The 26,686-nt window shown below is 48.6% G+C and overlaps 1 protein-coding gene across 1 annotated transcript in view; it reads left to right on the top strand.

Annotated features, from left to right (window-relative positions):
- pde8b (phosphodiesterase 8B) overlaps positions 1 to 26,686 on the top strand; it is a 440,027-nt gene that overhangs the window by 353,192 nt on the left and 60,149 nt on the right. Inside the window, exons 13-15 of the mRNA XM_085982537.1 lie at positions 1,193 to 1,269; positions 3,584 to 3,748; positions 15,417 to 15,462. Of these exons, the coding sequence (XP_085838663.1) occupies positions 1,193 to 1,269; positions 3,584 to 3,748; positions 15,417 to 15,462 (288 nt within the window). The remainder of the gene's footprint in view (positions 1 to 1,192; positions 1,270 to 3,583; positions 3,749 to 15,416; positions 15,463 to 26,686) is intronic.

Below are 26,686 nucleotides of genomic sequence, written 5' to 3'. Positions count from 1 at the left end.
CTAAACTTGCCACAGGCAGCACGGTGGCATAGTGGTTAGCACTGTTGCCTCACAGCGCCAGGGACCCGGGTTCAAATCCGGCCTCAGGTGACTGCCTGTGTGGAGTTTGCACATTCTCCCCGTGTTTGCGTGGGTTTCCTCCGGGTGCTCCGGTTTCCTCCCACAGTCCAAAGATGTGCGGGTTAGGTTGATTGGCCATGATAAAAATTGACCCTTAGTGTTAGGGGGGATTAAATACGTGGGGTTATGGGGATAGGGCTTGGATGGGATGGCTGTCAGTGTAGGGACCGGGTGCTAGGGTTTGGATGATCAGCCATGATCTCGTTGAATGGCGGAGCAGGGCCGAATGGCCTACTCCTGCTCCTATCTTCTATGTTTAAATCTTGTTATTTCAACTCTTAAGTACCTTTTTAACAACGTGATAAGTGTTAACTACTGCCAAATAACCTCTCTGACACTGAAAATTAACTATTACAAGTGTGGCGTCTCATTCCTTCAGGTCTTAATTGTTGATGGAGATGTAAAAAATGTAAAATTTTAAATTACATTTCTTTTTACTTTTCCCTTCTGTCTCTTTTTTTCTCTCTCTCTTAATCCAATCTTTCTGTCCCTCTCTTTATTTCTCTTTATGTACCTGATTTGACATTGAATTCACCTACTTTAATTTACACTTCTCAGTCTGTTTATTTCATAATCCTTCAATCTGATTTGTTAAGGAGATACACAGTTGATTTCCCTGTTCACTCAGGTCCCAGTTACCCTGTTTCCCTCGCTTTGCTGTTATCAGCTTGCACTTTCAGTAACTTGCCAAGCAAAATTTTTTAAAACCTGTACGTGCAAGGGCAAGTCTAACTAACAACAGACGCCATTAGATGCCTTGCTACAGCAAATTATGGCCCACTGTGTTTTCACTGGACTGATTAAAATCAAAAGAGTTGTTGCATAAATTTTTTTTCACAGAAGACCATCTATATTGGCGAATGCTGGTCTCGCATTTATGCCGAGGATGGGAGTTATTTAAAGAGCTAAATGTTATTTTGTTAGCTTTTATTGAATTTATATTGAAGCTATATCCATAACATAATCTTGTGCCACAAAGTGTCCGCAATATCCGTTCAACACTCCATTGTCAAACCTGAGCATGATATCAGTGTGGGACATCTCCAAGCCCTTTCTTTGGTACTCATTTCAGGAGGAAGTTCACAGAACCGACGACATTCCTCAATGGCAAGGATTCATTCCATGACAATCGAAGCTCCAATCACAAAGGTGAGGTTTAGAAGCACTTTTTAATAAGTTAACATTTCCATTTCGGATGGGATGCATCCTAGGTTACTAAGGGAAGTAAGGGTGGAAATTGCGAAGACTCTGGCCACAGTCTTTCAATGCTCCTTGGAGGACTGGAGGATTGCAAATGTTACAACCCTGTTCAAAAAAGGGGAGAGCGACATTATTCCCTTTAATTTTTTTTGGCCCGCGCGGCCCCTTTAACGAGCTGCCCGGGCCATTCAGAATTCCGTGCATGCGTGTTTTTTTTATTTAATAGCCGGCTTACCGGCTGCATGGGACCTCCAGAGCGGTGCATGGCCGCGCAGCTTTAAGTTAACATTGGAGAGACATAAACCCGACAATTACAGGCCAGTCAGCTTAACGTCGGTGGTGGGGAAACTTTTAGAGACAATAATGTGGGACAAAATTAAGTGGCACTTGGAAAAGTATGGGCTAATAAATGAAGGTCAGCAAGGAAAATTGTGTTTGACTAACTTGATTGAGTTCTTGGTAAAGTAACAGAGAGGTTTGATGAAGATAGTGTGGTTGATGTGTACAGGAAACTCCTTTTTATCTGGCACCAACAGGACCGGCGTGGTGCCGGTTGATCAAAAAGTCCGGATTACAGAGAGGTATACTTACCAATGTACGAGAGCCCCGTACACGGCCACAGGTGCAGGAGCCCCGGTTACATGGCACTTGTGCAGGAGTCCCGGTTACACGGCCACAGATCCAGGAGTCCCTGTTGCACGGCCACAGGTGCAGGAACCCCGGTTACACGGCCACAGATCCAGGAACCCCAGTTACACGGCCACTAATATATAGTAAAAAACTTACCTGAACCTACTCCTGAATTTTGCTGGTTAAAAGAGAGTTTCCTGTACATTGAATTTCAAAAGGCATTTGATAAGGTACCACATAATAGACTTGTAAGGGATTAAAGGGACAGTGGCAGCGTGGATACAAAATTGGCTAAGGGACAGAAAGCAGACAGTAGTGGTGTATGGTTGCTTTTCAGATTGGAGCAAAGTTTACAGTGGTGTCCCCTGGGGGTCGGTATTGGGACCACTGCCCTTTTTGATATATATTAATGACCTGGACTTGGGTGCACAGTGTATAATTTCAAAGTTTGCACATGCCTCCTCTTTATCCTATCCAATTCTTTTCCTGGGTTGAGGGACTTCAGTTATGTGGAGAGACTGGAGAAGCTGGGGGTTGTTCTCCTTTGAGCATAGAAGGTTAAGAGAAGATTTGATAGAGATGTTTAAAATCATGAACAGTTTTGATAGTGGTTAGCACTGTTGCCTCACAGCGCCAGGGACCCGGGTTCGAATCCGGCCTCGGGTGACTGTGTGTGTGGAGTTTGCACATTCTCCTCGTGTTTGCGTGGGTTTTCTCCGGGTGCTCCGGTTTCCTCCCACAGTCCAAAGATGTGCGGGTTAGGTTGATTGGCTATGATAAAAAAAATTGACCCTTAGTGTTAGGGGGATTAAATATGTGGGGTTACGGGGATAGGGTGGGATGTGTGTTGGTGTAGGGGTTACGTGGATCGGGTGGGATATGTGTCAGTGCAGGCTCGATGGGCCGAAATGGCCTCTATCTGCACTGTGGGGTTGTTGTGATCTGGAATGCACTGCCTGAAAGGGTGGTGGAAGCAGATTTAATAGTAACTTTCAAAATGGAATTGGATAAATACTTGAAGGGGCAAAAAAAATCCTGAGCTATGGGGAAAGAGCAGGGGAGTGGAACTAATTGGAGAGCTCTTTCAAAGTGTCGGCGCAGGCACGATGGTCCGAATGGCCTCTTTCTGAGCTGTATCATTCTATGATACTAAGTAGCTTGCTGAATAGTAACTTTAGCAAGGTACCAGAGGACTGCTGAGATCCATAGAACTGTACCTCAGCATGTGTTAGCACCTCCAAGAAAAAAGGTGAAAAACTTGGAGTGGGTGGTGGGGGGGGGGCACGCGGAGAGGGGTGGGAGTGCCTAACAACCTAAGTTTATCCTTTGTAATCTATTGAAAGTCCAAACACTCACTGGGCAGACGCAAACCTGAGTGACGAAGCAGAGCAGTGCAACAGAGTAATTTGAATTTATTAAAATAATAGTGGTGCAAAGGGTTAAAATAATATATTTGCTCTCTGGTAAAATACAGAGCTTTAGCATTGCGTTGGTTCAATTTTGGGGAGAAATTCTCTGCAGTGTAGATCGGTGGTTCAAAGGGTAACAGCTTTTGTGCACATGCACATTGTTGATTGTAGATTTAAAATTCTTGGAAAAGTAATTATTTTTACTCCTTTACCTTTCTTCTAAGGTCATCAATATAATTAACACTGCCCAGGAGAACAGTCCGGTAACAGTCGCTGAGGCCTTGGACAGAGTTCTGGAAATATTAAGAACGACTGAGCTCTACTCACCACAGCTTGGCACCAAAGATGATGATCCCCACACCAATAATCTTGTTGGAGGTCTCATGACTGTGAGTTAGTAAGGAACGCCTTTCAGACTTGTACATTTTATTCAGCAGCGTACTTGCCATTGGAGTACTCGCTCAGAATCAGGACATCAGATATACCACAACATTTGATAAAACCACAATACAGTAGCTTCAGTACCCCTGGATTAGAAAGAGGGAAAAATCAGCCAGGAGTTCTTGTTCCTGGCTGTTCTTCAATAACCCTAGCAGGGAAAGTCTTTATACGGATATACGAAAACGACGGGCAGGAAAAGACCAGCTGGTCCAACAAGCCTCCCCACACTCCTGATGCCTGGAGCATTAAGATTAGACCCTTCCTCACTCCCTCAGGTACGTCATCTCTTGGGAGAGGCAGAGAAACAGAAAAACTCATGGCCAGTAAGGGAAAGAAAAATCTGGAGAATTCCTCTCCGTTCCCCTCAGGCAATCAAAACCAGTCTAGGAGATCATATCATTTATACGTGGGCATTGAGTGCAAACAGGATTAACCTTATCTGTAATGCCCCACAGTTGTATATTTTTACCAACACTGATCATCTGGGTTCACACATGAAGAACGGGCATTTAGGTTGGGGAACTGCCAGTACTATGGAACTGTACCCAGCATTAGTCACTAGCTCCAGGAGAGCAGAGGAGAAACTGGGAGGGGTGGGGTGGGGGAGGGGTTGTGGGGGTAGAGGGTGGTGATGGGATGGACTATACACATGTTGCCTATGGCTTCCTTACATATAAGGCGTAACTTTGCAACCCCACATTTCCCGTACGGGGCCTCGCCTACTGGAAGTGAATGTTGGAAATATGTCAAGGCTGCCCACCGGAAGCGCAGTGTCAGAGAATTACCCGTATAAAGCCACATATAATGAAATTTGTCTCAAATGACCACCTTGTGATTCATTTATTGCTTGTGGCTGATCTTAGGTGGTTTGCTTATGCAGGTTCACCTGTGATTCACGTTGTTGGAGCAGCCATAATACGTATGAGCTGGAATTTTGCCAGTGTTCAGAGGCGGGTCCGCTGTCAAAATCTAAAAGAGTGACAACGGGTCGGGATCCCGCTCTGAACCCGCCTCCGTGTCAGTTTCCCAAGTGTTGGGTCTGCCTGCATTTTCAGACCCGCCACTAAGCGGCGGGTCAGCCAATTGAGATAGTTAAGAGGGTCTTTAAAGATAGTTAAACAGCATTTTACCACCTTCTAGCCATTTTTCCAACATTTCCACGAGGTTCCCGTCGCTCGGGATCAAGTCAGGTAAGTGCATTGGGTTCTCTATGACACTTCATTGCTGTGAATAGGTGACAGCTGCAAAAGTGGAATAAAAGCTGCCATTTCACAGCTGTTCACTTTCCAACATCAGAAGCTTGAGCCTTCAGGATTTGGAATACACTTTTCAACTTTATGCCGTTTGGAAATGTTTGGAGTAAACTCTCTATCTACTGTCACCTCCTTGGAGCAACCTCTCTCCCCATTGACAGATTGCTTCTGTCATCTCAACTTCAGCTGCCATCTATTCCAGCAACATCGGTGACCTTGAAAAAATCTCACGTTGGTTCTCTGAATCCCGCCACGATCAGCCCCAGCACCAACATCACCAGGCACACAAGCAGCACCAACAAAAACACCAACCTTCTCCACAATCACCTGATGCTGCACAGGACACAGGGCATCAGCACTCGACCACATTGCTGCCCGGGACACCAGGATGGCCTCACCATGGCCAGATTTACTTCACTTGACGCTGTAAACCCTGGCTGCCACATGATGCGCCAGGTTGGCATCACCACACACCATCACCTTAAAGCATCCCTACAATGTCCAAGCCATTCATTTCACACTCATGACCATTGCGGGGGATACCGTTATGTCTCACCATTCACTGCAACTCACTAAGCCACTTCCAAAGGTGCACACAAATCTGTCCAAGAACACAAAGTGATGAAAATAAAGATTTCAATGTTTGACAGCACATTACCAGAAACTTCACATGAACATTGTCTATACCACCCAAGTGCCTACCCTTGTGTGTTGTTAGTTGGTATGCTTGCAGTAGGATGAGGGTGAGTGTGAGGGATGGCTAGTGAGATGGGGAAATGATAATGTGGATAGAGAGGGATGGGTGGAGGTGCAAGGTAAGTTGGTGTGAGTAAGGATGTGCAGGAGTAGGGTAGGGAAGGCAGAGTGGTGGGGATGTGATGAGTGGCACAGCAGGATGAGGTTGAGTGTGGCTTTGCAGTAATGTTTCGTGATCTACTGAGATCATTGAAAGGTTTGCACCACTGCAGCCTGGTCGTCCTGACGACATCCCAGCTTGTGCCCTCCTGTGTAATCTGCAACCAGGCTGCTTTGGTCTCCTGGGGAGGTGTCTTCCGCCCATTGGAAGGGAAGAGAACCTCCCTGCGTGCTGTGACTCCCTCCATAAGCATATGGAGGGAGTCATGGGAGAGCCTGGGTGCAGCCATGCACCTTTGTGCAGCGATTGTCAGTGTTTGCAGCACCTCAATGATGTAGAATACTGACAGCACAACTATCAAAATCAATTTGGACATGGCCCCTTTAAGGAAACTGGCTGATGACGCATCATCAAATTACGTCATCAGACCTGCTTCCTTTTAATTGGCCGGGAACCTCGCTGGGCGGGCATTAACAAGCCCAATCAACGGAAAATCACTTGGAGAGAACGGGCTGGAGCAGGCAGCAGGCTGGGACCGCGCACCGACCCCAGCCGCCCCAGACTCGCCTCAGTCGGCAAAATCGTGGCCATAGTCTCTATAGCCAAGTGGCTATTCATACCAACAGAAAACGCTGGAAAAACTCAGCAGGCCAGGCAACTTCCGTGGAGAGAGAAACAGAGTTAACGTTTCAGGTCGAAGACCCTTCGTCAGAACTGAGAAAAAAGCAGGAAATGAAACAGATTAAAAAGCAAGTTTAGGGGCTGGGAAATGGGGGAGGGGATGAAAGAATAAAAGGGAAGGTCTGTGAGAGGTGAAGAGACATTAAGAGATATTCAAGGCGAGACGAGATGGTAATAGGACAGGTAAAGAAACAAAGGATGGCTCTAGATGAAGTGTGAGGGTATTTAAGAATAATATTAATAAATTTAATTAATTACATAGAATGGGAGATCAGGTGATGTGTTGCTGCTGCAATATGTGGGAGCTGGTGGACACCATTGATGCTCACGGTGATCACATTTGCAGTAAGTGTTGGCTGCTCGAGGAATTCCAGCTCCGTGTTGAAGAGCTGGAGTCCGAGCTTCAAACACTGAGACACATCAGGGAGGGGGAGAGTTACCTGGACTCTGTGTATCACGAGGTATTCACACCAATTAGATTAATTAATTCAGATGTAGTCCGTGGCCAGGGTCAGGATGGTGTGACTAGAAGTGAGGCAGGTACGGGGATCCAGGAGGTAGTGTTGGAGGAGCCGCAGCCCTTGCACTTGTCCAACAGGTTCGAGGCTCTTACTCCCTGTGAGGATGGGAACAGGGACTGCGGGGAGGATGAGCAACCTGGCCACAGCACCGTGGAGCAGGGGTCCATTCAAGTGGGGGGAGTTAAAAGAAATGTTGTAGTGGTAGGGGATAGTATCGTTAGGGGGATAGATAGAGTTCTTAGCAGCCGAGAGCGAGAGTCCCGAAGGCTGTGTTGCCTGCCCGGTGCCAGGGTTAAGGACATCTCCTCTGGACTGGAGAGAAACTTGGAGTGGGAGGGGGAGGATCCAGTTGTCGTGGTCCATGTTGGTATCAACGACATACATAGGACAAGGAAGGAGGTTCTGCTGAGGGAGTTTGAGCAGCTAGGGGCCAAATTAAAAAGCAGAACCACAAGGGTAATAATCTCTGGATTATTACCTGAGCCACGAGCGAATTTGGCTAGGACAAATAAAATTAGAGAGTTAAATGCGTGGCTCAAAGACTGGTGTGGGAGAAATGGGTTTTGCTTCCTGGGACACTGGCACCAGTACTGGGGCAGGAGGGAGCTGTTCCGTTGGGACGGGCTTCACTTGGCCAGTGCTGGGACTAGAGTTCTGGCAGATCATATAACTAGGGCTGTAAACTAACTAGTGGGGGGGAGGTTCCTAGAGAGCAAATAATAAAAATGACAACAGAGAAGGTCATAGACTTAGGTAGCAGTGGGGAAATTAAAAACCAGAGCGTGTCAGGAAGGGGCAGAAGGTATGGAGTAAAAGGTAAAAAGGTAGGGGAGGTGGGGTAGCATTGCTGGTAAAGGAGGGGATTAATGCAATGGAAAGGAAGGATATTAACTCGGATGAAACGGAATCTGTATGGGTAGAAATGAGAAATAGCAAGGGGAGGAAAACGTTAGTGGGTGTGATATATAGGCCTCCAAATAGTAATATGGAGGTGAGGGAAGGCATAAAAAGGGAAATTAGAGAAGCGTGCGATAAGAGCACAGCTGTCATCATGGGTGACTTTAATTTACATATTGATTGGACTACCCAAATTAGTAAAAATTCTGAGGAGGAGGAATTCCTGGAATGTTTTCGGGACGGTTATCTGGACCAATATGTCGAGGAGCCGACTCGAGATCAGGCCATTTTAGACTGGGTATTGTGCAATGAGAAGGGACTTATCAGCAATCTTCTTGTACGAGGCCCCTTGGGTCAGAGCGATCATAATATGATCGAGCTCTCAGTCGAGATGGAGAGTGAGGAAATTGAATCAGAGACTGAGGTCCAGAACTTAAATAAAGGGAATTACGAGGGTATGAGACGGGAATTGGGTAAGATTGATTGGGTGGTGTTTCTGGGGGGATTGACAGTGGATAGACAATGGCAAGCATTCAAAGATAGAATGGAAGAATTCCAGAACATGTTTATACCGGTTTGGCATAAAAATAAACCTAAAAAGGTGGCTCAACCGTGGATAACGAGGGAAATTAGGGACAGCATAAAATCAAAAAAAAGGGCATATCAACTGGCAAAAAAAAGCACCAGACCGGAAGATTGGGGGCAGTACAGGATACAGCAAAAGAGGACAAAGGGATTAATCAGGAAGGGGAAAATAGAATACGAAAGTAAACTTGCAGCAAACATAAAGACAGACTGCAAAAGCTTTTATCGGTATATCAGGAGGAAAAGACTGGTAAAATCCCAAGTCGGTCCCTTGCAGTCCGATTCGGGAGAATATATAATGGAGAATAAGGAAATGGCAGACCAATTAAACTCATACTTTGGTTCTGTATTCACAAAGGAGGACACAAATAACCTCCCAGGAATATCGGCAAACATAGGGACTAATGAGAGGGAGGAGCTGACAGAAATTAGTATCTCTAGGGATATGGTGTTGGGTAAGTTGAGGGGACTGAAGGCCGACAAATCCCCGGGGCCTGATAAACTACATCCTAGGGTACTTAAGGAGGTGGCCCTGGAGATAGCAGATGCTCTAAGGATCATCTTCCGGAACTCCATTGACTCGGGAACAGTACCCGTGGATTGGAGGGTAGCTAATGTTACCCCAATATTTAAAAAGGGGGGTAGAGAGAAAGCAGGGAATTATAGACCAGTAAGCCTTACATCGGTTGTGGGCAAAATGCTAGAGTCCATTATTAAGGATAAAATAGCGGAGCACTTGACAAATGGGGAAAGGATCGGACAGAGTCAACATGGATTTACAAAGGGTAAATCGTGTTTGACTAATCTGCTGGAATTTTTTGAGGAAGTAACTGGTAAAATAGATGGGGGAGAGCCAGTGGATGTGGTGTACCTTGACTTCCAGAAAGCCTTCGATAAGGTTCCACACAAAAGATTATCATGCAAAATTGGGGGCAAAGTATTAACGTGGATAGAGAACTGGCTGGCGGATAGAAAACAGAGAGTTGGAATAAACGGCTCGTTTTCGGAGTGGCAGGCAGTGACCAGCGGGGTGCCGCAAGGATCTGTCCTGGGACCCCAGCTGTTCACAATATATATAAATGATCTGGATCAGGGAATTGGATGCAATATTTCCAAATTCGCTGACGACACTAAACTAGGAGGAGGGGTGGGCTCTGATGAGGATGTCAGGAGGCTACAGTGCGATTTGGACAGGTTGGGGGAATGGGCGGATACGTGGCAGATGCACTATAATGTGGATAAATGCGAGGTTATCCACTTTGGGGGTAAAAACAGGAGGGTAGATTATTATCTAAATGGCAATAGATTGGGAGATGGGGAAGTGCAGAGGGACCTGGGTGTTCTTGTGCACCAGTCACTGAAGGAGAGCATGCAGGTGCAACAGGCGATTAAGAAGGCAAATGGTATGTTGGCCTTCATATCAAGGGGGTTCGAGTATAGGAATAGGGATACCTTACTACAGCTGTACAAGGTGCTGGTGAGACCGCATCTGGAGTATTGTGTACAGTTTTGGTCGCCCCATCTGCGGAAGGATGTTCTTGCCATGGAAAGAGTGCAGCGGCGATTCACCAGGCTGATACCTGGAATGGCGGGAATGACCTACGAGGAGAGATTGAATAGTTTGGGCTTGTACTCACTGGAGTTTAGAAGATTGAGAGGGGATCTCATCGAAACATATAAAATTATGGCAGGCCTGGACAGGCTGAATTCAGAGAGAATGTTTCCAATGGCAGGGGAGCACAGAACCAGGGGCCACAGTCTAAAAATAGCGGGCAAATCATTTAAAACAGAGATGAGGAAGAATTTCTTCACTCAAAGAGTGGTGAGCCTGTGGAATTCCCTGCCACAGAGGGCTGTGAAGGCTAATTCAATAAATATTTTCAAGAGAGAATTGGATATATTTCTGAAGGCTAAGGGGATTAAGGGTTACGGAGAAAAGGCGGGGACGGGGTACTGAACTGGTAAGATCAGCTAAGATCTCAGACGAAGATCAGCCATGATCTCATTGAATGGCGGAGCAGGCTCGAAGGGCCGAATGGCCTACTCCTGTTCCTATCTCTATGTTTCTATGTTTCTATGTAATAAAAAGGGCAAAAGCAGGAACTAAGTGTCACAAAACATATTTGAAAGCTCTCTATCTGAATGCATGTAGCATTCGTAACAAAATAGATGAGTTAATGGCACAAATAACTACATATGGGTATGATCTTGTGGCCATTACAGAAGCATGGCTGCAGGGTGACAATGCCTGGGAATTAAACATACCAGGTTATTTAACAATCACGAAGGACAGGCAGGGAGGAAGGGGAGGTGGGGTGGCTATGTTAATAAGGAAGGAATCACTGTAATACAGAGAAATGATATTGGGTCAAAAGATCAGGATAATTAAACAGTTTGGGTGGAGGTAAGGAATAATAAGGGGATAAAAACACTAGTGGGCGTAGTCTATAGGCCTCCAAACAGTGGCAACTCTGTTGGACGGAGTATCAATCAGGAAATAGTTGAGGCTTGTAATAAGGGAACATCTATAATTATGGGGGATTTTAACTATCATATTAATTGGACAAATCAAATTGGGCAGGGCTGCCTTGAGGATGAGTTCATTGAGTGTATTAGGGATGGGTTTCTTGAGCAGTATGTAACTGAACCGACCAGGGGGCAAGCAACCTTAGATCTGGTCCTGTGTAACGAGACAGGATTAATAAAAAATGTCCTAGTAAAGGATCCCCTTGGAATGAGTGACCATAACATGGTTGAATTCCATATTCAATTAGAGGGTGAGAAGGTTGGATCTCAAACAAGCGTGCTAAGCTTGAATAAAGGAGACTATGAAGGTATGAGAGCAGAATGAGTAGAGTGGATTGGGAAAATAGATTAAAGGGTAAGACGATACATGATCAGTGGTGTACATTTAAGGAGTTATTTTACAACTTCCAAAAAAATATATTCCACTGGGAAGAAAAGGGTGTAAAAGAAAAGACAGCCATCCGTGGCTAAGTAAAGAAATTAAGGATAGTATTCGACTAAAAACAAGGGCATATAAGGTAGCCAAATCTAGTGGGAGGATAGAGGATTGGGAAAACTTTAAAAGACAGCAAAAAATAACAAAAAGATTGATTAAGAAAGGGAAGATAGATTATGAAAGTAAATTAGCAAAAAATATAAAAACAGATAGTAAGAGTTTTTATAGTTATATAAAAAGAAAAAGGGTGGCTAAAGTAAATGTTGGTCCCTTAGAGGATGAGACCGGGAAATTAATGGTGGGAAATATGGAGATGGCAAAAACACTGAATGAATATTTTATATCAGTCTTTACAGTAGAAGACACTAAGAATATCCCAACACTGGACAAACAGGGGGCTAAAGGGGGGGAGGAGCTAAACACGATCAAAATCACTAAGGAAGTGGTACTCGGTAAAATAATGGGACTCAAGGCGGATAAATCACCTGGACCTGATGGCTTACATCCTAGGGTCTTGAGGGAAGTGGCGGTAGGGATTGTGGATGCATTGGTAATAATTTTCCAAAACTCCCTGGACTCGGCAAAGGTCCCGGCAGACTGGAAAACTGCTAATGTAACACCCTTATTTAAAAAGGGCAGTAGACAGAAGGCTGGAAACTATAGACCGGTTAGCCTAACATCTGTGGTAGGTAAAATTTTGGAGTCCATTATTAAGGAGACAGTAACAGGACATTTGGATAATCATAATTTAATAGGACAAAGTCAGCATGGTTTTATGAAGGGGAAGTCATGTTTGACAAATTTGCTGGAGTTCTTTGAGGAAGTAACATATAGGGTGGATAAAGGGGAACCAGTGGACGTAGTGTATTTAGACTTCCAAAAGGCATTTGACAAGGTGCCACACAAAAGATTATTGCTTAAGATAAAAAATCACGGGATTGGGGGTAATATTCTGGCATGGATAGAGGATTGGCTATCTAACAGAAGGCAGAGAGTTGGGATAAATGGTTCATTCTCAGACTGGCAATCAGTAACTAGTGGTGTTCCGCAGAGGTCAGTGCTGGGTCCCCAACTCTTTACAATCTATATTAACGATTTGGAGGAGGGGACCGAGTGTAACATATCAAAGTTTGCAGATGATACTAAGATGGGACGGAAAGTAGTGAGTGAGGAGCACATAAAAAATCTGCAAGGGGACACAGACAGGCTAAGTAAGTGGGCAGAGATTTGGCAGATGGAATACAATACTGGAAAGTGTGAGGTTATGCACTTTGGCAGGAAAAATCGTAGAGCAAGTTATTATCTTAATGGCAAGAAACTGGAAAGTACTGAAGTACAAAGGGATCTGGGGGTCCTGGTGCACGAAACTCAAAAGGTTAGTATGCAGGTGCAGCAAGTGATTAAGAAGGCCAATGGAATGTTGGCTTTCATTGCTAGGTGGATAGAATATAAAAATAGGGAGGTATTGCTTCAGTTGTACAAGGTATTGGTGAGACCGCACCTGGAATACTGCGTACAGTTTTGGTGTCCATACTTAAGAAAGGACATACTTGCTCTCGAGTCAGTACAAAGAAGGTTCACTCGGTTAATCCTGGGGATGAGGGGATGGACATATGAGGAGAGGTTGAGTAGATTGGGACTCTACTCATTGGAGTTCAGAAGAATGAGAGGCGATCTTATTGAAACATATAAGATTGTGAAGGGGTTGGATCGGGTGGATGCGGGGAGGATGTTCCCGATGATGGGTGAAACTAGAACTAGGGGGCATAGTCTTAGAATAAGGGGCTGCTCTTTCAAAACTGAGATGAGGGTGGTAGGTCCATGGAATATGCTGCCCCAAAAAGCTGTAGAAGCTACATCATTACATAAATTTAAAACAGAAATAGACAGTTTCCTAGAAGTAAAGGGAATTAAGGGTTACGGGGAGCGGGCAGGAATTTGGACATGAGTCTAGGTTCGGATCGGTCATGGCCCTGTGGGTAGCGGAGCGGGCCCAGGGGCCGTGTAGCCTGATCCTGCTCCTATTTCGTGTGTCTAATTCTGTTAGATTCAGGAGATGGTTCTGTGATAGTGGATTGGCGGTTATGATCAGATCAGCCATGATCTTATTGAATGGCGGAGCAGGCTCGAGGGGCCGATTGGCCTACTCCTGCTCCTATTTCTTATGTTCTTATGTTCTTATGAAATGCGCTGGCAGAGTGAGAGACACCTGCCATGTGGGAGAGAAAAAAAGGAAAAGACACAAACCAAAAGTGTGGATAAAAAAAAAAAAATATGATAGGGGCCGAGGTTATGATCTGAAATTGTTGAACTCGATATTGAGTCCGGAAGGCTGTAAAGTGCCTAATCGGAAGATGAGGTGCTGTTCCTCGAGCTTACGCTGAGCTTCCATGGAACAATGCAAGAGGCCGCGGACGGTGAGGTCTGAGTGGGAATGGAGTGGTGAATTGAAATGACAGGTGACCGGAAGCTCGGGGTCACCCTTACGGACTGAACGGAGGTGTTCCGCAAAGCGGTCACCCAATCTGCATTTGGTCTCCCCAATTCATACCAGTGTTTTCTTAAGATAGGTTTCAGCTCAACACAATCTCTGTATGGCTCACCCCTCCCTGTAACATAGGCCCCGATTTTATTCCAGGGTGGGATTGTTATGTACAAGGGGCCTGGGCAACCAACAAGCTCGCATATCGAGGACCGGAGAGATTTTTCCTTTCGGGGCCTCATTTCCATATCCAGGCTCTGACTCCCGCCCGAAACCACAGAAATCACCGCCTGGTCGATGGGTGAGAATGGTCCCCAGCAGTCAAATAAGTAGTGGGGGGAGGACGATCGCAGGAGGAAGCCTGGAGCAAGGGAGCCCTAAGGTCTCTTTGCACTCCTGCTCCTCTGGCCCACAAAGAAACCTAAAACATATTTTAAAAACTTACCTTGCTGGGCCTCATGTGGCCCATGATCTAGCTCTCGGCAAGTTTGGCATGGCGGGCAAGCTATTACTGCTCCCCTGTTCAGGCCGCTAGTTAAAATAGCAGTTCAGGCCCCGATGACATCACTGGAGCCTGACCTGCATATTTAAAGAGGACCTCACCCGCTTGGGGCAGGTGTCCTTGCTTCCTGAAATTTTAAATTGTCGGCGGTCAAATCGGGATGGGAAAGCAGTGAGTAGCCTGCCTTGATAAAGTCTGCCTTATCAACAATACTGCAGAACATTCAGACAGAGAAGAAGTGGGTGCTTCATATGCCTGTCTCACTTACGTTGCAGCAGCAGTTTACAGGTGTGTCTGGGCTCGTTCCCAAGCTACCCCAGGAATCCCACCAGATGTGCCCACGATAGGTCCAGCTGAGAACAAACGTAGGTTCAGTTCTGGGCGTAGTGTAGGCCCCAACATTGAGGAGCAGAATGCTAATCAATCCCAGAGAAATAAATCACCATTCCAGAGTGGGTCTACTGACCTGGGGAAAAATTCAGAAAAATTAGGCTTATCTTTATCCTCAGGCCAATCCGGCCTCGGGCACTCCCCCTTGGAGTAGCAAGGATTTGGGGCAGAGTCATGGCCAGGTCAAAGCAGCAGCCTTGCTGCTCTTCTGGCTGCGCAACAATCCCATGGACTTTTTTCCCTCAAATGACTAAAATTTTAGTGATTATAATCCTGACAGATAAACTTCAATACTTTCAAATGGACCCTTTCAAACTATTGCTAATCAGATTACTTTTGTTGAACTTGACATTTTAAGGTTTGTCAATTATAGTAGCAAAAAATGATTGTGTTTTACAAATGATTAACTACTGTAGTATATTGTGATGCTGTATGTTAAGTATAATTTATTCATACACAAGCTAAAGCTGTTTATTTGATGTTTCAGGATGGATTAAGAAGATTGTCTGGCAATGAATACATTTTCAATAAAAGTAAGTCTGACTTTCATTCACATTTTACGTTTTGCCACCAATGTTGGAAGGTTAGAATACATCAATTGAAGAATTATAATTAGTTGTCTTTGGTTACTTATTTTCTGCTAAACTTCCTAATTATGCTGTGCGATATTAGCATAATGTGTTGAAACATTTTTACAAATAAATATGTTCATTTGTTTATCAAATGGTAGCTCGTCCCTCTACTCCACAGAGAGCACCGCACTGATCCTTCATGCTATGCACTGTGATATGAAGGTCCTAGTTTGCAAATATGGTTGACACCTTTTGAGCTCTCCCTCCATTTCTCACATAAATTGTGCACTCCATATTTGGAATGGCCTACAGTGTGCTACCATACCATTTAAGTAGCTGTTTAGCTGGTTAATCAGGATTTTTGCAGGTGCATTCCAACTGTTGCATGTTACTCTTAACATGCCCTAACATACTAGATTCCAGAAAGCACACAAAGAGTAAAGTTGCACACAACTGCACTTGTATAAACTAAGGGAAAAACTTAACTCCACTTAATGTATTTCCTGTGTGCTAAGAGTAATTGCTTTAATAACTCCCTTGAAAAGGAGCTAAATGCACAGTTGATTAAGTGTGGACTGAAGGTTCTAAAGATACATTTCGATGTGGCTGATCAAATGTGGATCACAATGTTTGCTGTGCTGCTGGGACCATGGAAATGTCATTTATTGATTGAAGCTGGTCAGAGTTAAATACTCATGGTTATAAAACATGAATGAATTGTTTGAAAGTGTAGTTATTGTGTTATGTAGGTGGACAGAGCAACCATTTGTATTTCCATTGACTTCAATAAAAATAAAAATTGAGAGAGATGTAAAACAGGCTGCCGATTTGCTATCATCTGTTTTATACTATCGCACAAAGTCAAAATTATCCCCTTTAAGTGAAGAAACAATTCCTGCTATCAGTCCTAAAATTGCTGTTTACTAGTTTGAACCTGTGTCCCTGGTTCTACTCCCACATTTTAAAGCACTATTCCAGGTAAACTTTTTCTGCACCCTAACAATCTTACATATTTCCATAAGATCACTTCTCAGACACCTCCTTTCTGAGCTGAAAAGCCCAAGTTTCTCCAGTCTTTCCTCATAACCCAGACCACTGACACTGAGGATCAACCTCGTGGCTCTTCTCTGCACTGCCTCCAGCATTTGTTTCTTGGCGACCAGAACTGGACGCTGTATTCAAGGTGCAGTCTGATCAGAGCACTAAAAAGTTTGATCATTGCCTCCTCTGACTTATATTCTACCGCACGAATGCATCCCACTCAACACTTCCCCCTCCACTTAGACATAATTCCTCTAATGATTACTTGTTTCTTACTTTTCACCTAGTTTCTTATCCATTTCCAGGGTTTATTCTGAATACCCAAGCCTTTTGGAAGTCGAGGTACACCACATCATGGGGCTTACCACTGTCCACTTGGGCTGCCAAGGATCTTCCCCTTCTGAATCCATGCTGACTGCTGTTAACTAGGTTCTTGTTGTACAGATGATCCTGAAGTTTACTCCTGATAATCAATTCCATTATTTTACATGGAATTGAAATAAGACTAATGGGTCTGGAGTTGCCTGTGTCTGTCTTGTCATCTCTTAAATTTGAGCGTCATATTAATCTGTTTCCAATCCACTAGTAATCCCCAGTGTCCAATGACTTCCTTATAATGATTAGCAATGCGTCACAAATCTCTTTCCAAGTCTTTCTCACTACTATAAGACAAATAGGATCTATTTATTTGTTTTGAGCCTTTTTATACTTCTATTTCATTGAAAGCAAAATCACTGGTTTTACTTGGGATGTCTTTGTTTGGAGAGGTCATATTGGTCATGTTGTGGCAAAACCACTAAGTGACTTACATAATTGTCTGTAACCAATGTTATTACCTCTAGCATTAATTGTCTGTAACCAATGTTATTACCTTTCAAGTTGGCTCTGGTTAAACAGAGCTAGATCGACAACATCGCGATCTGACGCGATGACGTCATCACGTGGGTCACGTGACGTCCCCTTCGGCGGGAAACGTGATGACGTCATGACGTCAGAGGTAGAGGGCGGGACCAGCCTGTCCTCGTGTGGATTGAAAGAGAAAAGACCTGTTTTGAGCTTCTCCTGTAGTTTCTTGTTTTGTAAAGTTCTTAGACAATAAATTCAGTTTGTTAACTTCCAGTAAGTTATAGATTCTTTGTTAGGAGTGCAGAGACTCCTACATTGGTGACCCCGATTCCTCGCGATCATTTTTCGCGGTGAACGCCGAACACAGGCCAGTGATGGAGGCCAACGCAGTGGCCTTGAAGCTCCCCCAATTCTGGGAACAACAGGCCTCTTGGTTTGTGCAAGCCGAGGCGCAATTTGAGCTCCGCAACATCGTTCAGGATCAGACCAGATATCTCCACGTGGTCTCCGCCCTCGAGAATCATCAGCCTGCTGGAGAGTCCTCCGACTGCTGACAAATATGTCGCCATCAAGACACGATTGCTGCAGGTATTTGGTCTCACCAAAGCGGAGCGCGCTCGCCGTTTACTGGCTCTACCAGGGTTAGGAGACTCCAAACCCTCGGAAATGATGAGTCATATGCTGACTCTCCTGGGGTCCGAGCCCCAGTGCTTTCTGTTTCGCGAACTGTTCCTTACTCAACTTCCTGAGCAAGTACAGGCGTCCCTCGCCCGAGCAGAAACCGCAGACGGCGTCCCGCTCGCCGAAGAGGTGGATAAGATTTATGCGGTCCGGCAACAATACTGCGCCCTCGTGCAACGCCCCGCCACGAAGAGCCCAGCCCCGGCTCCGACAAAGGCGCCTCCGACGACCGGTTTCTGCTACTACCACGCTCGTTTTGGCCCGAAGGCCCGCTGCTGCCACTCGCCGTGCACTTTCGTTACCAGACTGTCGAATAGACCGCCGCGAGTCATGCACGCCGGTCCCGGTACTTCCCCCGCTGCCGCGATGGCGATCGGTACTTCCAGGAATCTCACCTACGTAACCGACTCCATCTCCGGCCGTCATTTTCTATACGACACGGGGGCGCAATGCAGCATACTGCCCGCCTCGGTCATAGACCTTCGCTCCGGCAGCCGTGGTCCCCCTATGCAAGCGGCCAACGGGGGTTCGATCCGCACTTGCGGGAAGCGCCTCGTCCGAGTATGTTTCGGTGGACACTTTTTCAGCTGGAATTTCATCACCGCTCAAATCTCACAGGCCCTGTTGGGTGCTGACTTTTTAGGCGCCAACGGTGGACGTGAAAAATCGACGCCTCGTTCGCACCGCCACGCTCGACGATATTTCGGGGACGCGCAGCACAGCTGCGTCACACGCGATTTCATGTGCGCGGCCGCAGCCCGAGGATTTCCCCGAGCTGACGAAGCCCAACTTTTCGGCTCCGACTGTCAAGCATAGGGTGGAGCACCATATTTCGACTACCGGCTCGCCCGTTTACGCCAGGGCGCGACGTTTAGAGCCCAGTAAGCTAGCGGCAGCAAAGGCGGAGTTCGCCGTGATGGAAAAAATGGGGATCATCCGTCGGTCCAGTAGCCCCTGGTCCTCCCCGCTCCACATCGTCCCCAAGCCCGGCAGGGGATGGCGGCCCTGTAGGGATTATCGCCGCCTCAACGACATAACGACGCCCGACCGCTACCCCATTCCCCATATACAGGACTTCTCAGCACATTTGGCGGGGACGTCCATCTTCTCCAAAATCGACCTCGTCCGTGGTTACCATCAGGTGCCAGTGCACCCTCAGGATGTCGAAAAGACAGCGGTAATTACCCCCTTTGGACTCTTTGAATTCCTGCGAATGCCCTTTGGGCTTAAGAACGCGGCACAGGCGTTTCAGCGCCTCATGGATTCAGTCCTGCGGGACCTTGACTTTCTGTTTGTTTATTTGGACGATATTCTGGTTGCCAGCACCTCCAAAGAGGAACACCTCGAGCACCTTTGGGTCCTTTTCAGACGGCTTCAGCAGCACGGCCTCATCGTTAACTCGGACAAATGCCGTTTCGGCCTATCGCAACTGGATTTCCTGGGCCACCGCATAACCCCCACGGGGGCAACGCCACTTCGGGTCAAGGTGGAGGCAATTGCGGCGTTCCCGAAACCGAAATCCGTGAAAGCTTTACAGGAGTTCCTGGGGATGGTTAACTTCTATCATCGTTTCATCCCCAGGGCTGCACAGCTCATGCGTCCTCTATATGAGGCCCTCAGAGGCTCGACGGGAAAGGACCCTGTGGTATGGTCACAGGACATGGATCGTGCTTTCGAGGAGACGAAAGCCGCACTCGCCAATGCGACCATGTTAGCACACGCCCTCCCGGGAGCCACCATCGCTCTCACGACGGACGCGTCAGACTACGCGGTGGGGGCCATCCAGGAGCAGTGGGTCGACGGCGCGTGGCAACCCCTGGCCTTTTTTAGCCGCCAGCTACAACGGCATGAACGCCGGTACAGTACTTTCGATCGAGAGCTGTTGGCTTTGTTTTTGGCCATCCACCATTTCCGTTTCCTCCTCGAAGGACGACGCTTCATCGCGTTTGTCGACCACAAGCCATTGCTGTTCGCAATGGCCAAGTCTGCGGAACCATGGCCGGCTCGGCAGCAACGGCAGCTGACGTACATATCGGAGTTCACCACCGACATCCGACATGTGGCCGGTAAGGACAACATCGTTGCCGATTGCCTATCCCGCGCCGCCGTCCAGGCCGTCCAATTGGGCATTGACTACGCACAGATGGCGGTTGACCAAGCGGACGACCCGGAGACCCAGGGTTTTCGTTCGGTTCCAAACAGCCTCCAGCCGAGGGATGTGCCTTTCCATTCCGCAGGTACCACTCTGCTCTGCGACGTTTCGCTGGGTGCACCCCGTCCGATCGTCCCGTCTAAATGGCGTCGTACGATTTTCGATGCCTTACACGGCCTATCGTACCCTGGGGTGCCGGCATCGCAAAAACTGCTGGTCTCCAAATTCGTATGGAGGGGAATACGCAAGGACGTCAGGGACTGGGCGAACACTTGTGTTGTTTGCCAACGGTCCAAGGTGCAGCGCCATGTCAGAGCCCTGCTCGCCACCTTCGAGGTCCCGGAACGGCGATTTGATCATATTCACATCGACTTAGTGGGACCACTCCCACCTTCCCGGGGCTTTACGTACCTTTTGACGATGGTGGATCGCACCACGAGGTGGCCGGAGGCAGTTCCCCTGACATCCACCACATCTGCGGACGTTGCTCGAGCTTTTGTTTCGTCCTGGGTAGCCCGTTTTGGTGTCCCAGTGGACATTTCGTCGGATCGGGGGCCGCAATTTTCGTCCGAACTGTGGAACGAGGTGATTTCCGTGTTGGGCGTTAAACTCCACCGCACTACGGCATATCACCCACAGGCGAACGGCTTGTGCGAGCGGTTCCACCGCTCCTTGAAGGCGTCGCTCAGGGCCAGCCTGCTGGATGCATCCTGGGTCGACAAACTACCGTGGGTGATGTTGGACTCCGCACGGCGCCGAAGGAGATCTCCAGTCGTCGGCGGCGGAGATGGTTTACGGGCAACTGCTTCGAGTCCCAGGTGAATTCCTGCCGTTACCTACGCGACCATGGTCCGCGGCCACACAAAAAGAGACCCTCCGGGATGCGGCCCGCTGTTTCCGCCCAGTTCCGACCTCACGGCACGGTTTGCTTTCGTCCAACGTCCCGGGGGAGTTGTCGAAAGCCAAGTTCATGTTTGTGCGCCAGGACGGCCATCGTACCCCGCTCGCACCGTCGTATGCCGGACCCTTCAAGGTTTTGCAGGCAGGGGACAAGAGTTTCGTGATTGATGTCGGGGGCAAACCGGATCACATCTCTGTCGATCGCCTCAAGCCTGCGCACCTGGACCTCGAACGACCGATCGAGCTGGCGCAGCCTCCGCGCCGCGGCCGGCCGCTACCACACCTGACACCGCCTACCAGTTCGCCGCCTGCTCAGCGTTTTCCCCTCCGGGAATTTCGGAGTCGGTCCAACAGACTTGTCCGACCTCCTCAGCGATTGACTCTTTTCGTTAAAGACAATTCTGGGGGGGCGTATGTGGCAAAACCACTAAGTGACTTACATAATTGTCTGTAACCAATGTTATTACCTTTCAAGTTGGCTCTGGTTAAACAGAGCTAGATCGACAACATCGCGATCTGACGCGATGACATCATCACGTGGGTCACGTGACGTCCCCTTCGGCGGGAAACATGATGACGTCATGACGTCAGAGGTAGCGGGCAGGACCAGCCTGTCCTCATGTGGATTGAAAGAGAAAAGACCTGTTTTGAGCTTCTCCTGTAGTTTCTTGTTTTGTAAAGTTCTTAGACAATAAATTCAGTTTGTTAACTTCCAGTAAGTTATAGATTCTTTGTTAGGAGTGCAGAGACTCCTACATTGGTGACCCCGATTCCTCGCGATCATTTTTCGCGGTGAACGCCGAACACAGGCCAGTGATGGAGGCCAACGCAGTGGCCTTGAAGCTCCCCCAATTCTGGGAACAACAGGCCTCTTGGTTTGTGCAAGCCGAGGCGCAATTTGAGCTCCGCAACATCGTTCAGGATCAGACCAGATATCTCCACGTGGTCTCCGCCCTCGAGAATCATCAGCCTGCTGGAGAGTCCTCCGACTGCTGACAAATATGTCGCCATCAAGACACGATTGCTGCAGGTATTTGGTCTCACCAAAGCGGAGCGCGCTCGCCGTTTACTGGCTCTACCAGGGTTAGGAGACTCCAAACCCTCGGAAATGATGAGTCATATGCTGACTCTCCTGGGGTCCGAGCCCCAGTGCTTTCTGTTTCGCGAACTGTTCCTTACTCAACTTCCTGAGCAAGTACAGGCGTCCCTCGCCCGAGCAGAAACCGCAGACGGCGTCCCGCTCGCCGAAGAGGCGGATAAGATTTATGCGGTCCGGCAACAATACTGCGCCCTCGTGCAACGCCCCGCCACGAAGAGCCCAGCCCCGGCTCCAACAAAGGCGCCTCCGACGACCGGTTTCTGCTACTACCACGCTCGTTTTGGCCCGAAGGCCCGCTGCTGCCACTCGCCGTGCACTTTCGTTACCAGACCGTCGAATAGACCGCTGCGAGTCATGCACGCCGGTCCCGGTACTTCCCCCGCTGCCGCGATGGCGATCGGTGCTTCCAGGAATCTCACCTACGTAACCGACTCCATCTCCGGCCGTCATTTTCTATACGACACGGGGGCGCAATGCAGCATACTGCCCGCCTCGGTCATAGACCTTCGCTCCGGCAGCCGTGGTCCCCCTATGCAAGCGGCCAACGGGGGTTCGATCCGCACTTGCGGGAAGCGCCTCGTCCGAGTATGTTTCGGTGGACACTTTTTCAGCTGGAATTTCATCACCGCTCAAATCTCACAGGCCCTGTTGGGTGCTGACTTTTTAGGCGCCAACGGTGGACGTGAAAAATCGACGCCTCGTTCGCACCGCCACGCTCGACGATATTTCGGGGACGCGCAGCACAGCTGCGTCACACGCGATTTCATGTGCGCGGCCGCAGCCCGAGGATTTCCCCGAGCTGACGAAGCCCAACTTTTCGGCTCCGACTGTCAAGCATAGGGTGGAGCACCATATTTCGACTACCGGCTCGCCCGTTTACGCCAGGGCGCGACGTTTAGAGCCCAGTAAGCTAGCGGCAGCAAAGGCGGAGTTCGCCGTGATGGAAAAAATGGGGATCATCCGTCGGTCCAGTAGCCCCTGGTCCTCCCCGCTCCACATCGTCCCCAAGCCCGGCAGGGGATGGCGGCCCTGTGGGGATTATCGCCGCCTCAACGACATAACGACGCCCGACCGCTACCCCATTCCCCATATACAGGACTTCTCAGCACATTTGGCGGGGACGTCCATCTTCTCCAAAATCGACCTCGTCCGTGGTTACCATCAGGTGCCAGTGCACCCTCAGGATGTCGAAAAGACAGCGGTAATTACCCCCTTTGGACTCTTTGAATTCCTGCGAATGCCCTTTGGGCTTAAGAACGCGGCACAGGCGTTTCAGCGCCTCATGGATTCAGTCCTGCGGGACCTTGACTTTCTGTTTGTTTATTTGGACGATATTCTGGTTGCCAGCACCTCCAAAGAGGAACACCTCGAGCACCTTTGGGTCCTTTTCAGACGGCTTCAGCAGCACGGCCTCATCGTTAACTCGGACAAATGCCGTTTCGGCCTATCGCAACTGGATTTCCTGGGCCACCGCATAACCCCCACGGGGGCAACGCCACTTCGGGTCAAGGTGGAGGCAATTGCGGCGTTCCCGAAACCGAAATCCGTGAAAGCTTTACAGGAGTTCCTGGGGATGGTTAACTTCTATCATCGTTTCATCCCCAGGGCTGCACAGCTCATGCGTCCTCTATATGAGGCCCTCAGAGGCTCGACGGGAAAGGACCCTGTGGTATGGTCACAGGACATGGATCGTGCTTTCGAGGAGACGAAAGCCGCACTCGCCAATGCGACCATGTTAGCACACCCCCTGCCGGGAGCCACCATCGCTCTCACGACGGACGCGTCAGACTACGCGGTGGGGGCCATCCAGGAGCAGTGGGTCGACGGCGCGTGGCAACCCCTGGCCTTTTTTAGCCGCCAGCTACAACGGCATGAACGCCGGTACAGTACTTTCGATCGAGAGCTGTTGGCTTTGTTTTTGGCCATCCACCATTTCCGTTTCCTCCTCGAAGGACGACGCTTCATCGCGTTTGTCGACCACAAGCCATTGCTGTTCGCAATGGCCAAGTCTGCGGAACCATGGCCGGCTCGGCAGCAACGGCAGCTGACGTACATATCGGAGTTCACCACCGACATCCGACATGTGGCCGGTAAGGACAACGTCGTTGCCGATTGCCTATCCCGCGCCGCCGTCCAGGCCGTCCAATTGGGCATTGACTACGCACAGATGGCGGTTGACCAAGCGGACGACCCGGAGACCCAGGGTTTTCGTTCGGTTCCAAACAGCCTCCAGCCGAGGGATGTGCCTTTCCATTCCGCAGGTACCACTCTGCTCTGCGATGTTTCGCTGGGTGCACCCCGTCCGATCGTCCCGTCTAAATGGCGTCGTACGATTTTCGATGCCTTACACGGCCTATCGTACCCTGGGGTGCCGGCATCGCAAAAACTGCTGGTCTCCAAATTCGTATGGAGGGGAATACGCAAGGACGTCAGGGACTGGGCGAACACTTGTGTTGTTTGCCAACGGTCCAAGGTGCAGCGCCATGTCAGAGTCCTGCTCGCCACCTTCGAGGTCCCGGAACGGCGATTTGATCATATTCACATCGACTTAGTGGGACCACTCCCACCTTCCCGGGGCTTTACGTACCTTTTGACGATGGTGGATCGCACCACGAGGTGGCCGGAGGCAGTTCCCCTGACATCCACCACATCTGCGGACGTTGCTCGAGCTTTTGTTTCGTCCTGGGTAGCCCGTTTTAGTGTCCCAGTGGACATTTCGTCGGATCGGGGGCCGCAATTTTCGTCCGAACTGTGGAACGAGGTGATTTCCGTGTTGGGCGTTAAACTCCACCGCACTACGGCATATCACCCACAGGCGAACGGCTTGTGCGAGCGGTTCCACCGCTCCTTGAAGGCGTCGCTCAGGGCCAGCCTGCTGGATGCATCCTGGGTCGACAAACTACCGTGGGTGATGTTGGACTCCGCACGGCGCCGAAGGAGATCTCCAGTCGTCGGCGGCGGAGATGGTTTACGGGCAACTGCTTCGAGTCCCAGGTGAATTCCTGCCGTTACCTACGCGACCATGGTCCGCGGCCACACAAAAAGAGACCCTCCGGGATGCGGCCCGCTGTTTCCGCCCAGTTCCGACCTCACGGCACGGTTTGCTTTCGTCCAACGTCCCGGGGGAGTTGTCGAAAGCCAAGTTCATGTTTGTGCGCCAGGACGGCCATCGTACCCCGCTCGCACCGCCGTATGCCGGACCCTTCAAGGTTTTGCAGGCAGGGGACAAGAGTTTCGTGATTGACGCCGGGGGCAAACCGGATCACATCTCTGTCGATCGCCTCAAGCCTGCGCACCTGGACCTCGAACGACCGATCGAGCTGGCGCAGCCTCCGCGCCGCGGCCGGCCGCTACCACACCTGACACCGCCTACCAGTTCGCCGCCTGCTCAGCGTTTTCCCCTCCGGGAATTTCGGAGTCGGTCCAACAGACTTGTCCGACCTCCTCAGCGATTGACTCTTTTCGTTAAAGACAATTCTGGGGGGGCGTATGTGGCAAAACCACTAAGTGACTTACATAATTGTCTGTAACCAATGTTATTACCTCTAGCATTAATTGTCTGTAACCAATGTTATTACCTTTCAAGTTGGCTCTGGTTAAACAGAGCTAGATCGACAACATCGCGATCTGACGCGATGACGTCATCACGTGGGTCACGTGACGTCCCCTTCGGCGGGAAACATGATGACGTCATGACGTCAGAGGTAGCGGGCAGGACCAGCCTGTCCTCATGTGGATTGAAAGAGAAAAGACCTGTTTTGAGCTTCTCCTGTAGTTTCTTGTTTTGTAAAGTTCTTAGACAATAAATTCAGTTTGTTAACTTCCAGTAAGTTATAGATTCTTTGTTAGGAGTGCAGAGACTCCTACAATGTCTTCCTTTGTGACTAAACAGAAAATGCTGGAAATACTCAGCAGGTCAGGCAGCATCTGTGGAGAGAGAAACAGAGTTAACGTTTCAGGTCGATGACCTTTCGTCAGACGAAGGGTCAGAGACCTGAAACGTTAACTCTGTTTCTCTCTCCACAGATGCTGCCTGACCTGCTGAGTATTTCCAGCATTTTCTGTTTTTATTTCAGATTTCCAGCATCCGCAGTATTTTGCTTTTCCTTTGTGACCACTTGGAAGACCTTTAGAATACTTCTTTTTTGTGCTGATCCTCAGTTTGAAGGCCAGCTGCATCTCTTATGGTTTTCACCTCTCTGACTACACTCTTGCGGCTGCGGTACTGGAAGAATTGTTTGCTGTTACGCTCAACCTCAACTGCTATTTGTTTTCTATTTTCTCTTTGCCCCTCTGATCACCCTATCCTGCATTCTCTTGTAATCATCCTAGTAACCCCTTTTCATTTCTCCCTGTAGGACCTATTCAGGCTGTTTTTCCTCTTTATCTCACTTTTAATTTGTTTGTTATCCATTTAGTCACGCTTGTTTAGTCTGGCTGTTGGTTTTGGGAATGTATTTATCCTG

This window comes from Somniosus microcephalus, chromosome 1, assembly GCF_052327205.1.
Source record: "Somniosus microcephalus isolate GS21.2 chromosome 1, FLI_Smic_1.0, whole genome shotgun sequence".
NCBI classification, from domain to species: domain Eukaryota; kingdom Metazoa; phylum Chordata; class Chondrichthyes; order Squaliformes; family Somniosidae; genus Somniosus; species Somniosus microcephalus.
Note: the sequence above shows the minus strand (reverse complement) of the source record. Positions and strands in the feature narration are given on the sequence as shown.